At 41.6% G+C, this 13149-nt stretch overlaps 1 protein-coding gene across 1 annotated transcript; it reads left to right on the top strand.

Moving 5' to 3' along the window:
- Positions 1-972: 972 nt before the first annotated feature.
- On the top strand, positions 973-12919 carry kif3a (kinesin family member 3A). The gene is made up of 17 exons (XM_030104941.1): positions 973-1143; positions 2724-2997; positions 3186-3330; positions 3488-3572; positions 4307-4412; positions 4662-4801; positions 4926-5123; positions 6072-6246; positions 6349-6447; positions 8748-8904; positions 9007-9187; positions 9387-9497; positions 10166-10291; positions 10407-10460; positions 10568-10636; positions 10734-10864; positions 11933-12919. Exons 1-17 carry the CDS (start codon positions 1138-1140, stop codon positions 11979-11981), a joined length of 2106 nt encoding a protein of 701 aa, XP_029960801.1. The 5' UTR covers positions 973-1137; the 3' UTR covers positions 11982-12919.
- The last annotated feature ends 230 nt before the right edge of the window (positions 12920-13149 follow it).

The raw sequence follows: 13149 nt of genomic DNA, 5'->3' as shown, positions 1-13149 counted from the left end.
TTATGACTTTTGGTTATTGTACCTTAAGGAAACAAAGACATTCTTGAGGATCTAAAATGTTGCTGAGTTACAAATTGCACATATGTACACGTACTGTAAGTTCAGATATAATGTTAAGTGAGTTTCCGTTGTAAGTCAAAAACAGTCAAAACTTTTTTGGGAAACCTGGGGAAGACATGCAAAGTCCACACAGATAGACCTGGCCAGTATTTGAACCCACAACCTTTTCAGGTGAGGGCAGCAACACCTGCGCCACCATGCAGCTGCAATCAGTGAATCAAAGTAGACCCGAATCCTAACCCATCAAAGTACATCCACATTTCAAGGACACAAGTAAAGAGAATTATTTTTATATTGCAACCAAATACAGCCGTTTGGCCAGTTTGCACTGTGCAAATAATAAATGTGTTACTTGTGCAAAGATTGACTGCAATGTGCATTTTTCCAATAAAAATTAATGGTCACACAAGTTTATACTTGCACAATCGATCGATCTTGGGCTTTGTATTGATTTTACATGGATGGGATGCCCTCTCATCTAAACTTTAGTAAGAATTCATTATTTGCTCTGCGCGATCAGTAGATCTCACCCATCACCCCAAAAGAAAAGGACATAAACATGTCATTCACAATGTGGGGAAGATGGTTATCAGTTGAATTTTTTATTTGGTTGCAATGAAGAGAAAATCTGATCCGAGTGACGAGAAGCCTGTTTCCACCTCTAACAGCTGATTTTTAACCAGTGATTATGCCAATCATTACACTTCATCAGCTTAGTAAGGCTAATGGCCAGTCAAGGCACTTATGTGGAGAGCAGTGATGTCTTTTCTTAACTGCACTACAATGCATCACCTGGAGTTCATTATTTACTGATATTCCCAATCGGTGCTCACATAATAGCCGTGAATAAAACGATGCATTTAGCACAGTGAAGTCAGCCCTCACGCTGTCGCTGCTGTTGCGCATGCGCGGAGCAGCAGAGACCTGGCAACCAGCTCTCCGCTGTGAGCCTTTGATGAAGGGCTCATAGCGCTGCTAATTTCATTCTTTGGATGACTTGTAGTCAAATGATAAAAGCCCCAACAACGCTACACTGTTATCTCACACCTTCTGCGACCGCCTCTCAGCGCTGTCACCATGCCGGTAAGCCGCCACGCCTTTTTTGCATTTTTTTGTTTTGTTTGCAGATCGGGTTCCTCCCTTCCTCCGCTGATGTGATGCTAACCGGTTAGCTTCGTTAGCTCGCTGTTCGGACCGTGTCGGATACTGGGGGTGAAGGGAGGGGATTAAATCCGTTCCCACGGCGGGGTTTATCCGGATTCCACGGATAGCTTCTTCGTGTGTGCTTCCGGCCTGGTTAGAATATCGCCAGTGTTTAGAGAAGCTAGTCTTCGCCTGGCTAGCAGCGGCAGACGTTCACGTAACAAACGCAAAGCCTCCCGTTAGCTCACCGTGGGGTTTAATTCAAATCAGCACGTTAGATAAACAGCGGCAGTGAGAATCTGCTGTTATTTACAGGAAACACCCGAACGGATGTGCCCATATGGATGGCCACGGATGACAGTGGCGCATCGAGGGGAGTCGCTGAGGGGGCCTGACCCGGTTTTCCTTTTATTGCTTTGATAAGGCTGATTATATTCATGTGACCCACTCTGGAGTCAGTTACAGTCAAGATATGGTTTACAACACATCAGTAAATTAATTATACATTAACCCTCTGGAGCAGACCTGGGCATCAGAAGGCCTGGTTTCATTTCTGCATAGTTTGTAGGTAACAAAACCTACAGAGCTACCAATCCTTACAATGCACATTTAAATAAAATAAAAAGGTTTTAGGTCACGGGATTAAAAAATGACAAATTACCAGATTAAACACACCACGTAAAATGGATTCAAGGTAAAAATAGCTAATCAAACTCATGAAATAATCTATTTACTGTTAAGAAATGTTATTTTACTGACCAAAATTAGTTATGGTACTTGTCATCCTCGACTACCCACAATACCCTTATTTCTCTGGAAAACAACAAAAATAATACATTGGAGCTTTATTCTGAACATGTAAAAATAAAATAATGATAGAAAAAAAAAGAGAAATTGACAGAAAAAAACATCCAAAAAAGTTAACAGTACAGAAAAGACAACAGAATCTGTGCCAGTCGTCTTCTTCATTTTCACCTCAGTTTTCATCATGAATTTTGAAGTAGGGGTTTCTGATTCTGTTCCATCACTGAAAAACCTTTGTTGTTGTGTTTGGCCTGAAGTATTACCTATGCCGTATGAAATTCCACCATATCCACGAATTTGATTCTGACATTAAAAAGAATGTGTTAGTGTGATCTGGGTAGCTATGATTCTGATCACTGTTTTCTTTTGAACAATTTGTAGATGCAATGAACTTTTACAGTTGTCCTGTTATTTTGTCTTATAGTTATGAACCCAGTTGGTGGTCCTTCTTTTTTTCTGATTCATGATGAATTCACCAACCACAGATCCTGTTTGTAGCTTCTCAAGCCGACACTTTGCACTGGAAATGATGCCAAACGTGGCTTCTTGATGGCTCAGCGACCATTTACTGTTCAAAGTCACTTTTGTGTTGATAAACTTTCCGAATATCTTTGTGTCACTCTCTCAAATTGCCAGGTCATGTTAAATTGAAATGCTGTCTTATTACTCAGTCCAGGGACTTGACCTAATTCTCCTCTCCTCTTTCCTGTTTTCAGAGTAATAAGCCTGATAAGCCAGAGGTGAGCGATAACGTAAAGGTTGTGGTGAGATGTCGTCCTCTCAACCAGAAAGAGAAGACGATGGGCCACAAACAGGCCGTAGTCGTGGATGAGATCCGTGGGACCATAACCGTCAACAAGCTGGAGACGCCCCAGGAGCCTCCCAAGACCTTCACCTTTGACACGGTGTTTGGACCAGACAGCAAGCAGCTGGATGTGTACAATCTGACAGCCCGGCCCATCATTGACTCAGTGTTAGAGGGATACAATGGTATATTTCATGCAACGTTTCCATTCATCTGTTTATAAACCATTACTATAAAATGAGTTTTACCAATGCGAGGACTCAAGCACTTGCAATATACACTTTTCTATTCATTTAATTGTAGTCAAATGAGATTCTGTGTTTCTATTAAAACTTCTGGTGATTTTTTTCTCTCTTCCTTTGGTCCATTCCAGGGACAATTTTTGCATATGGGCAAACTGGCACAGGGAAAACATTCACCATGGAAGGTGTGAGAGCCGTACCAGAACTCAGAGGGATTATCCCAAATTCCTTTGCTCATATCTTTGGTCACATAGCCAAGGCAGAGGGTGACACCAGGTAAGACAGCAGTCTATTATGTGAGCTGCCACTCGATCAGTAATCAACTAATACCTTTGTATCAGTCTAGGTATATTTGTTATATCTTGATATGGCAAATGTGTTGCTTAACTCTGGTTTCAAAGAATTCATGAACCTATGCATTTCTCCTCCTTAGATTCCTGGTGCGAGTTTCCTACCTGGAGATTTACAATGAGGAAGTGCGAGACTTACTGGGCAAGGACCAAATGCAGAGGCTGGAGGTAAGAAGATGTTTGTGGCCAAAACTGTCCTTATTTAGGAGCCATATTTCACTCATTGTTGTGTTGGTCTAAATGTGAAACCCACGCATGAAATCATTACTATTCTCTACCTCTGAAAGGTTCTAGTTAATGGTGTCAGTTGATTTTTAAAAAAAGAATTAATCGTGATTACTCACGTCATTTGTTAACTTGTAATCAGCACACAAAATCAGCAATTTAAGCCACAAATATGGCTTTGTCTGAATGTTTTAACTTAAGCAGAGCAGTTTCACATCAGAAAATGCTCACAAATGTGGAATTTGAACCATCCAACATTTTAAAGCTGAGATGCTCATTTTTTTTCTTTCAGTATTGAACAGTCCTAAAACGTAGACAGCCGCAGTAGGATATTTCTAACATTTTCAGGCTTCAAATGAAGAATCTATGCATCAATGAGTGTGGTTACATGGGTGTTTTTAATTTGGAATTGGTTTATTCTGAATGAAGTAAAAGGGTTACGGTTAAAGTTCAATATTCTATCCTATTACTTTCTTTGAGCCAGTTTCTAACCGTAACTCTACGATGAATCACAGTTTTATTAAAATTAATCAATGACAACCCTCCATTATTTTATCATAATTAATGCAATTAAAACTGACAGTCTTAGTCATAATAAAACTCTCTCTCTCTCTCTCTCTCTCTCTCTCTCTCTCTCTCTCTCTCTCTCTCTCTCTCTCTCCCTCTCCCAATGACAGGTAAAGGAAAGACCAGATGTGGGTGTGTACATCAAAGACCTGTCTGGTTACGTTGTGAACAATGCTGACGACATGGACCGGATTATGACGCTGGGCCACAAAAACCGTGAGACAAACAACTGACAGCGAGACAAAAATAGACACATAAGATCAGAAAACTGATCGTCCTACATCAGGATGTAGATCTCTGTGAAACCGCACATGTTATTCGGAAATTAACTTCTTTCTCAGAAGAAGCAGAAACTCATATTTACAATGAGGCTATAACATACAGATAAACTCAAAGCATTTAAACATTTATTAATGCTTCGTCGCCGTTATGTGCCCTGATCAAGTGCGATTTTGTCACGTTTAGGGTCCGTTGGTGCCACAAACATGAACGAACACAGCTCCCGCTCTCATGCTATCTTCACCATCACCATCGAGTGCAGTGAGAAGGGCGTTGATGGAAACCAGCACGTGCGCATGGGAAAACTGCATCTGGTTGACCTGGCAGTACGTGTCAGACTATAATTAAACCATTTCTATGACGATGAGACGATTCCGATTCTGACACGCGTTTTAATATGTGATTCATCTGGGTCATTCCAATTAATCAGCCGCTCCTCCTCCTCCACAGGGCTCTGAGCGGCAGGGGAAGACCGGAGCCACCGGTCAGCGCTTGAAGGAAGCCACAAAGATCAACCTGTCTCTTTCCACTCTGGGTAATGTGATCTCGGCCCTTGTGGACGGCAAGAGCACACACGTTCCCTACAGGAACTCCAAACTGACCCGCCTGCTGCAGGACTCGCTGGGAGGAAACTCCAAGACCATGATGGTACAGCTGTGATTTTGGAACACGTGAACCACTGCTGCTTGCTTTTTTTCTTGATGGAGGATATAGATTAGACTTCATTTTGAAGTTATTTTAGTTCACCGACTTGGTACACACACACACACACACACACACACACACACACACACACAAAAGAAATCCAGGACAGACCAAAAAATAAATAAATTACCCAACAACTTATTGAAGAACTGCCTTTTTGGTAATATCCTGAAAATCTCCTACCTGCCCCAATGTTTCTCTAATATCAGCACAAGCATGTCCTGTGCTGGAATGTTTCATCAACTTGCTGATCTCAACACATACACACATCAGTAAGCTTTCACACAGCATAAAGAGGCGTTGCTGCCATCTACTGTTGGCCTTTGGGCTGTAGCGCTGCAATAAGTAACCCACTTTCGGTGAACACTCATTGTTAATAGCAGTTGCATATTTTAAAAGTGCAGTTAATGTGTACTTTGTACTTTTTGCACTGTGCAAAGTTATGCTTTGAGCAAAACTTGACAACTCGGCAGGTCTTATTTGGCAGTTCTGAATGGTTTGTGTGTTTAATATATCCTTCATTGTGCACCTTCTCAGGTGAGCCTGTCAGAGTGCAGCCTTCAGTGCTCAGAATTTAATAACTGTGTATTTGTCTTTCCAACTGCTGTTGCATTTCTAACATTCAGAAGGATGAATTCAGTCAGTTCTCCTTATTTTGTTTTCTTAAACAATCCACTCCAGAATGTGGCTAACCAGTGTTTCTGCTTTAGTTTCTGTGAACACCCATAATGTAACGTGTCTGGAAGAAGTCTTGTTAAAAACAAGCAAAAAGAAGAATTCAAGCTAAAAAAAAAAAAAAAAAAAAAAAAAAAAAAAAACCTTCGGTAGAATAATCTCCAGTTGACCAATGTCATGATTTTCATTTGATAATAATCTCATTCTCTCCACCAGTGTGCAAACATAGGCCCTGCAGATTACAACTACGATGAGACCATCAGTACTCTGCGTTATGCCAATCGGGCTAAAAACATCAAGAACAAAGCCAGGATCAATGAAGATCCAAAAGATGCTCTGCTGCGCCAGTTCCAGAAAGAGATTGAAGAGCTGAAGAAAAAACTGGAAGAAGGTATTAAACCAGACCTAAAATGGAAAATCTGTCTTTTTATAATGTCTTGATGCTTTTTGCAGACTGATGCATGGTTCTGTGAATTGATTTGTCTGACTGCAGGTGAAGAGATATCAGGCTCTGAGGGCAGTGGATCAGAGGAGATGGAGGAAGGCGACGATGAAGGAGGCGAGCCAGGAGAAGTCCGGAGGAGACGAAGAGGCAAGATTCTGTGCTACAAGTTTAATCTTTGAGAGGGGTATGGTGTAACTGAGGATGTGTTGATGCAAGTGGGTTTGCGGTTATTAATATGTAGTGCATCTGCATCAAGTCAAATCTCTTGTCAGCATCTCAAATGTGTTATTACTCAGCATCAGGCTACTCAGATTATTTTCAAGTTGAAGTTGCTTAGCTGGTGTCGGTTTCCAGGCTTTCATGAACCTGCACAAACACTGTGGCCTTTTGGGAGCTCCCCCACACTTCTCACCTTCTTCTTTTGAACTGTTGTTGGAGCGTTCAAATACTGTTGAGCCAGCAGAAGTCAGCCATCTTACTGTTCGTTGCAGACAGTTGTTTAATGTGAGGCTGCTCTGAATTCTATTAACCAAATCATCCAGCTCCTGTGAGGAGTCTGTTGTGTCCACTGTTCATATGAACACATAGTATTGCTTCCCTATGTTTTATGAGATCAGAAATAGCCTGCTTTTTTCCCCCTTCTAACTGCCAGCGCAAAGCTTCTCCTACGTTTCATTTCTAATTCCCCACTACAACTTTGAGGTTTCTTCTTTTCACCCACTTCCTCGGTACGAGAATACACTGACGTCAAACCACAAAATAGCGACTTCAGTAGCGTTCAGTAACTCCATGGAGAACCAGTTCTCCTTAAATGACCCAGCATTACAAAACAGTGGGAAATCTCTTAAGTGCATTCAAAAAAAGAACCATGAAAACATATGAAATTAACCATCCAATCCTAGAAGAGTAGATATAAACAATACATACAGTGAACAGCAAGGACATAGCAACAGGACAGGTAATAAACTTTCCCAGCATGTGCTGTTCAGATCGTCAAGGTGCCAATCCCACGTTAAATACTTGTATAGTGCAGACTTTCTATTTATACTTTGGATGCAGTTCTCATGAATGAAAGAAAGCAGCAGGTTGTGACCTAACACAACGTCTGACGGTTACTGGGTTCGGTTCCAGTGTAATGCTCTTGCAGGTGGTTTTCTTTGGGGGATTTCCTGACACCTTGATGCCCCCTCAACAGTCTCCCAGCTGTAGTTGCTGGGTTGCCTTTTGAATGCAGTTGGACAGGAAGCTCAGTCATGTTAAATGATAGGTTGTTGGAAACAAACAAACAGAAAAAAAAGATACAACTCGAACGTTTACTGGAAAATTGTTTTCTTGTCAATTCACTCTGAACCTTTCACACCTTGCTAGGAAAGAAAACAGTCATCAGATGACATGATGCCTGGGAGCAGAGAAAAATGCGGAAAGCCTTGCAACAAAGGCCCCAGCTGTGGATGAAACGGCATCTCATCCACTCATGACTCGTCTTTCACGGCTGCTTTCAACGTGTCCGGACGAATGCTGGACGCAAATCCCAATTCAGTAGTTCCTGCGTCTAATTTTCAATCAGCTTTCCAGAATTGTGTAGTTGCACTAAATGGCAGTGTGATTGCATCAAGTGTCAAAATGTTCATCTGTTCTTGATGCATACATATACATCAATGTAAAGGTCACTTGTGCATCATACAAGGCTACAGTGTGAGTTTCTGCATGGTGATTTTTTTAATCTTGTCAGATGGCTCCTTAAATAACATTAAATGTGAATTTCTAGTTCTTGCGCTTCATGTTGCCCACATATCCTTGATTGATATTTTCTTTTTTGATCTTTATGATATCTGTTTTTTTGGCAATTGACTCCGTACTTTTTTCTCTTCTTCTTATCGTCATTCATTTTCCACTCTTTGGAGTCACAGGGCTTTCAGAATGACTTTGTAATGTCTATCTTGTTTCTCTCTTCCTTCCTCCTGCTGCAAGTTGTGCATGCCTTCACGCGTCTCAGTTCAAGAAGAGTTTGCTGTGTCAATCCGCACAGTGCCACTGTTCCATAGCAGCAGTTTCTCTACTTCTATAAATGATTATGGTTATCGCTCATATAATCACTTAATCACTTTGAGAAAAAGGGCAGCACTTTAGATATGGGAATACAGAAAAACGCACTCTCTACATTTCCATAGTCTTGAAATTTGTGTGCACCAGCAAAAAATATTCATGGCTGTGTGCAAATCAGGAGTGTGTGAAGTTAGATGTTGCTGGTGCTCACTTCGTAACGCTGTGGTTTATTTAAAATATACGCAAAGTCAGCTGTTTTTCTGCAGACTTCCGAATGAAACCACATAGCTAAACAACTCTGTTACAGTGCCAGCTACATTTAAACCTGATTACCAGCAGCAAGTGTTTGGTTTGTTGTGATTAATGTTAACCAACCTGTCGTGGCTTTTCCCTCTGCTTAGGAAGGAAGAAGGTGTCTCCAGACAAGATGGTGGAGATGCAGGCGAAGATTGAAGAAGAAAGGAAGGCTTTGGAGGCCAAGCTGGACATGGAGGAGGAGGAAAGAAACAAGGCAAGAGCAGAGCTGGAGAAGCGGGAGAAAGACCTTCTTAAAGCCCAGTGAGTCCAAGAAAATTACTTTTCTGTTAGCTTTTACCAATGTTTTTGGAATCCAAAATGAGAGGCATTCATGTGGTAACTTCAGCATACCTGACCCTTCAGACAGGAGCATCACCTCTTGCTGGAGAAATTGTCAGCCTTGGAGAAGAAGGTGATTGTGGGCGGCGTGGATCTCCTGGCCAAAGCCGAGGAGCAAGAGAAGCTCCTGGAGGAGTCCAATAACGAGCTGGAGGAGCGCCGCAGGAGAGCAGAGCAGCTGCGCAAGGAGCTGGAAGAGAAGGAGGTCAGGATACGCTGCATTATGAAGGGGTTCGCACTCTCGGTCTGACTACACACTGAGCTCATAACGGAATCTTGATCCAGCACACTGAACAAATATCAACCGTGCACTTTTGGAATTGTTGCAAAGTTGGGTTCACCTCCAGATTTGGCTGTACACGTAATTCTGCATCGTCGCTAATTTTCCTCATTCTTAAAAACAGCAAGAACGTCTGGACATAGAAGAGAAATACACCAGTCTGCAAGAAGAGGCTCAAGGAAAAACCAAGAAGCTGAAGAAAGTCTGGACGATGCTGATGGCCGCTAAATCAGAGGTAAACATTACAATGAAGGGCACTCCTGTTTGATGCTATCATGTTGGTCCGTACCTAACACAAACCTGATTACAGGACTTATTTTAGAAGCTTTGCCAATCAAATCATGAATTTTATTCTTTAAATGAATTGTATTTACCGTAATCAATGTAGACATTGATTTTAAACTGGTCTTTGGTCAGTAGGCTTAATATTTACAATACGGCCAAATGTAGATTTCAAGTGATCATAGTTTCATTAATGGACCAGGTTTGATTTTTTATTTATTTTTTTATTTTTTGCAAAACTGAACCCATGTAGGACTCTGATCTGCACTCCTATATTATATTTTACTGTCTATAAAAATGGCGCAATACAGCGAGGTGAAATGATTCACAGCAGGAGGTGTGGCGCTATTTTTAAACTGATTCTGATCTGATCATAACAGCTGAGACTTGTAATAAGTGCTAAGCTACAAAAATAAATGCGTTCTCAGTGAGTAAGAGGATGGAGAGCACAAAAATAGAGTCTGAAAAGCAAAGTGTGACAGGTAGTTCTCACAAAGAACCGTGAACTCAGAGTGACATCTGAACTGCCTGGTGTCGCCGCTCTCCTTCTGCAGTGGCTTTGGGCTGACTGGGGAAGGATGGAAATTGACCCCGTTTGGTTGTGCTGTGTGTGTGTGTTAGATGGCAGATTTACAGCAAGAGCATCACAGAGAGATTGAGGGCCTCCTGGAGAACATCCGGCAGCTGAGCCGAGAGCTCCGGCTCCAGATGCTCATCATCGACAACTTCATTCCCCAGGAATACCAGGTGGAAATGTCCGAGATGAAACCTGAACATGCTTGAATGTGAAACATAAAAACCTGCGGCTGCACCGTTTTCAGCCTGTTTCAAGGTCTTCGCTGTGTGATCGTTGTTTTTGTAGGAGATGATCGAGAACTACGTGCACTGGAACGAAGACATTGGAGAGTGGCAGCTGGTGAGCTCATTCCGCCGTTGTGCGCAGTGTGGCAAAGAAACATTTAAGCAGGGAACTCGCTGAGGAACTTTCCGGTCGCACATGTTTGGCCGCTTTGTGTCTTTCAGAAATGCGTGGCTTACACCGGCAACAACATGAGGAAGCAAACGCCCGCTCCAGACAAAAAAGAAAAAGATGTGAGCTGCAGAAAAAAACACTTCCAATATTAACCGCTCCACATGATCTGACAGCGGGATGTCGACCACACTCCTCTTTTGTCTGTGCCTCCTGCAGCCGTTTGAGGTGGATCTGTCCCATGTGTACCTCGCCTACACAGAAGAGAGCATGCGGCAGTCACTGATGAAACTCGAGAGGCCCCGAACCTCTAAAAGTAGCAAGAGCGGCCGTCCAAAAACTGGACGAAGGTAAAACACTTTGCACACAGATAAGACGTAGCGGAATCGCAGATCGTTGTACCCCTCCACCTTCTAGCTTCTTTTATCGCCTTTATGCTCTGCTTCCATCTATTATCTCTTCAGTCTCGCATACAGATACTGATTTGATACCACGTGGCTTCTTGGAGCGCTGCTAAGCTTGCCTGACTTTGCAGCCAGTTAACAATGTGGGTCAGTGTGTGTGTGTGTGTGTGTGTGTGTGTGTGTGTGTGTGTGTGTGTGTGTGTGTGTGTGTGTGTGCGTGTGTGTGTGTACCAGCCAAGCCACTCAATCGAAAGCAGTCCAGAGCCAAGCAGACAGGAAGGAGAGTTAAACATTTCTCCTTTAATTGAATTTTCCACTTTATAAAGATGCAGTCCTGGCTGGTGATCTATCATGCCCTGGTTGTGACAGTCTATGTTGCAATTGCAACCCCACCCCCACCCCCCACCCTTTTTTTTTTTTTTTTTTTTTTTTCTTTTTTTTTTTAATATTTGTTGTTATCATGTCTGTCCGGGAATGAGAGATCGTTGATTTCAGTGTAAGTTCAGTGGTACTTCAGAGGAAGTTCTTGATAACGTCCGTTTCTACAGACCGGCATACTCATATTGTGAGGGATGGTAACGACTGAGGAGACACTTCTCCCCATCTGTCCAAAGTTCCTCTCACACTTAATCTCACTGTATTTTTTTTTTTTTTATTCAGATTTTGGTTTTTTCTATTTTTATATATATTCATTTCACCATTTATTATTGTCTGATATGCCCAAGGTTGAGTTTAGTTGTGGTTTCTATAAAAAGCAAATCATGATTCTGGTGTTTCTTTTTTGCTGGTTTATCCATTTCTTTAACTTCTTTGCTTCTTTGCGTCACTTTAGGTTTTCATTTGCTCCTGATTGAAATTGCACACTGTCAAATACTTGACCTTGCTGTGTGGTTCACTCTTATATCGTATGTACAAACATAGTATTAGCTTTGATCATGATAACACCTGCTTCTGCGAAATAAGGAGGTGAAAAGTGGTTGATTAAACTTATCTTCAATCCATCTCTCAACACAGGAAAAGGTCTGCGAAGCCCGACGCCGTGATCGAGTCTCTGCTGCAGTGATGATGACAGCACTTCGCTTCGCTGCTGCACTCGTGTTACTGAAAAGAATCTGTTAGTCCACTTAATCGATGAACGTTTATTTAAAAGCTGATCTGCATACACTGTATAGCCACTAAGATCTAAATGTGAAGGAGCTTCTCCTGTGATAGGATTAACACATAAATGAGAACTGACTGAGTTTGTCTAATGTTCTGATGTTTTAGCATACGTTTCATTGGAATTGAATTGATTTGCAAAGCCACAAAATGAATCTCAAACAAATGTCTCGAGCAGCACTGCAACATTTTGACGGCTGATCCAAAAGAAGCAACAGGCTGAGTCATGATGTTGACAATCATGGTCATCACGATCAAGCTGCAAAATACTCACATCTGCTACAGTTTGCTGACTCTCTGAAATGCATAAGTGCACAGATTTAAGTCTTGACTGCTGTTTTTCCTGATTTCCTGCAATGTAACAGGCTGAGTCCGATAAAGTGATCCATCCCGATGTGGACACATCATGATTAAAGTCGAATTAAGAGTGCATTTTTACGAAAACAAAGTTATTCTTCTCTGAAAGCAAGCAAGAGCCTTTGTCTTTCTTCCAGTGGAACATGTCGAGCTGAGTCGGCACAAAGAGACAAAATTGTGTACATAAAGTGTATTAATGGAAAAAGTGTGCTTTATGTTAGTGCCATTTGCTGATTTAAGCAAGTTTCATCTCGTATTTCAGTGTAGGGACATTGATTTTACTGCGATACACCTCACATGTTGTATGCCTTAGTATAATGCACTCATCTAAGGGTTTTTTTTTTTTTTTGTTGTTGTAGAAATCAATTTTGTGATCTTCTGTAGTAGGAGCAAAGCTGCCTTTTCTTTTGTATCATATTATTTGACAGATGTTTACATCCACCAAAACCCCTGGATTTTATTTATTAAATTATTTTACATGTTTTACTTCACACTTGTGTTGTGCTCCTTCTTTCTGTGCGGTATTACAGATGATTACGGGAGCAAGAAATGAATGAGTTTCTGCAACCAAAGAACAGCGACGTGCAAAGACTTAGAAACAGATTAGTAACTAGTTACTTGAGAAAGTCTCTCCTGTATGATTTCCCTCCATCAGGCCTATCCTCACCATGTGCATTTGGCTGTTTTTGTAGTTACTGTGAGACATGAGTTGAACT

The sequence above is a fragment of the Salarias fasciatus genome, chromosome 2 (assembly GCF_902148845.1).
Source record: "Salarias fasciatus chromosome 2, fSalaFa1.1, whole genome shotgun sequence".
NCBI classification, from domain to species: Eukaryota; Metazoa; Chordata; class Actinopteri; order Blenniiformes; family Blenniidae; genus Salarias; species Salarias fasciatus.
This window is presented reverse-complemented; position numbering and strand designations above follow the sequence as displayed.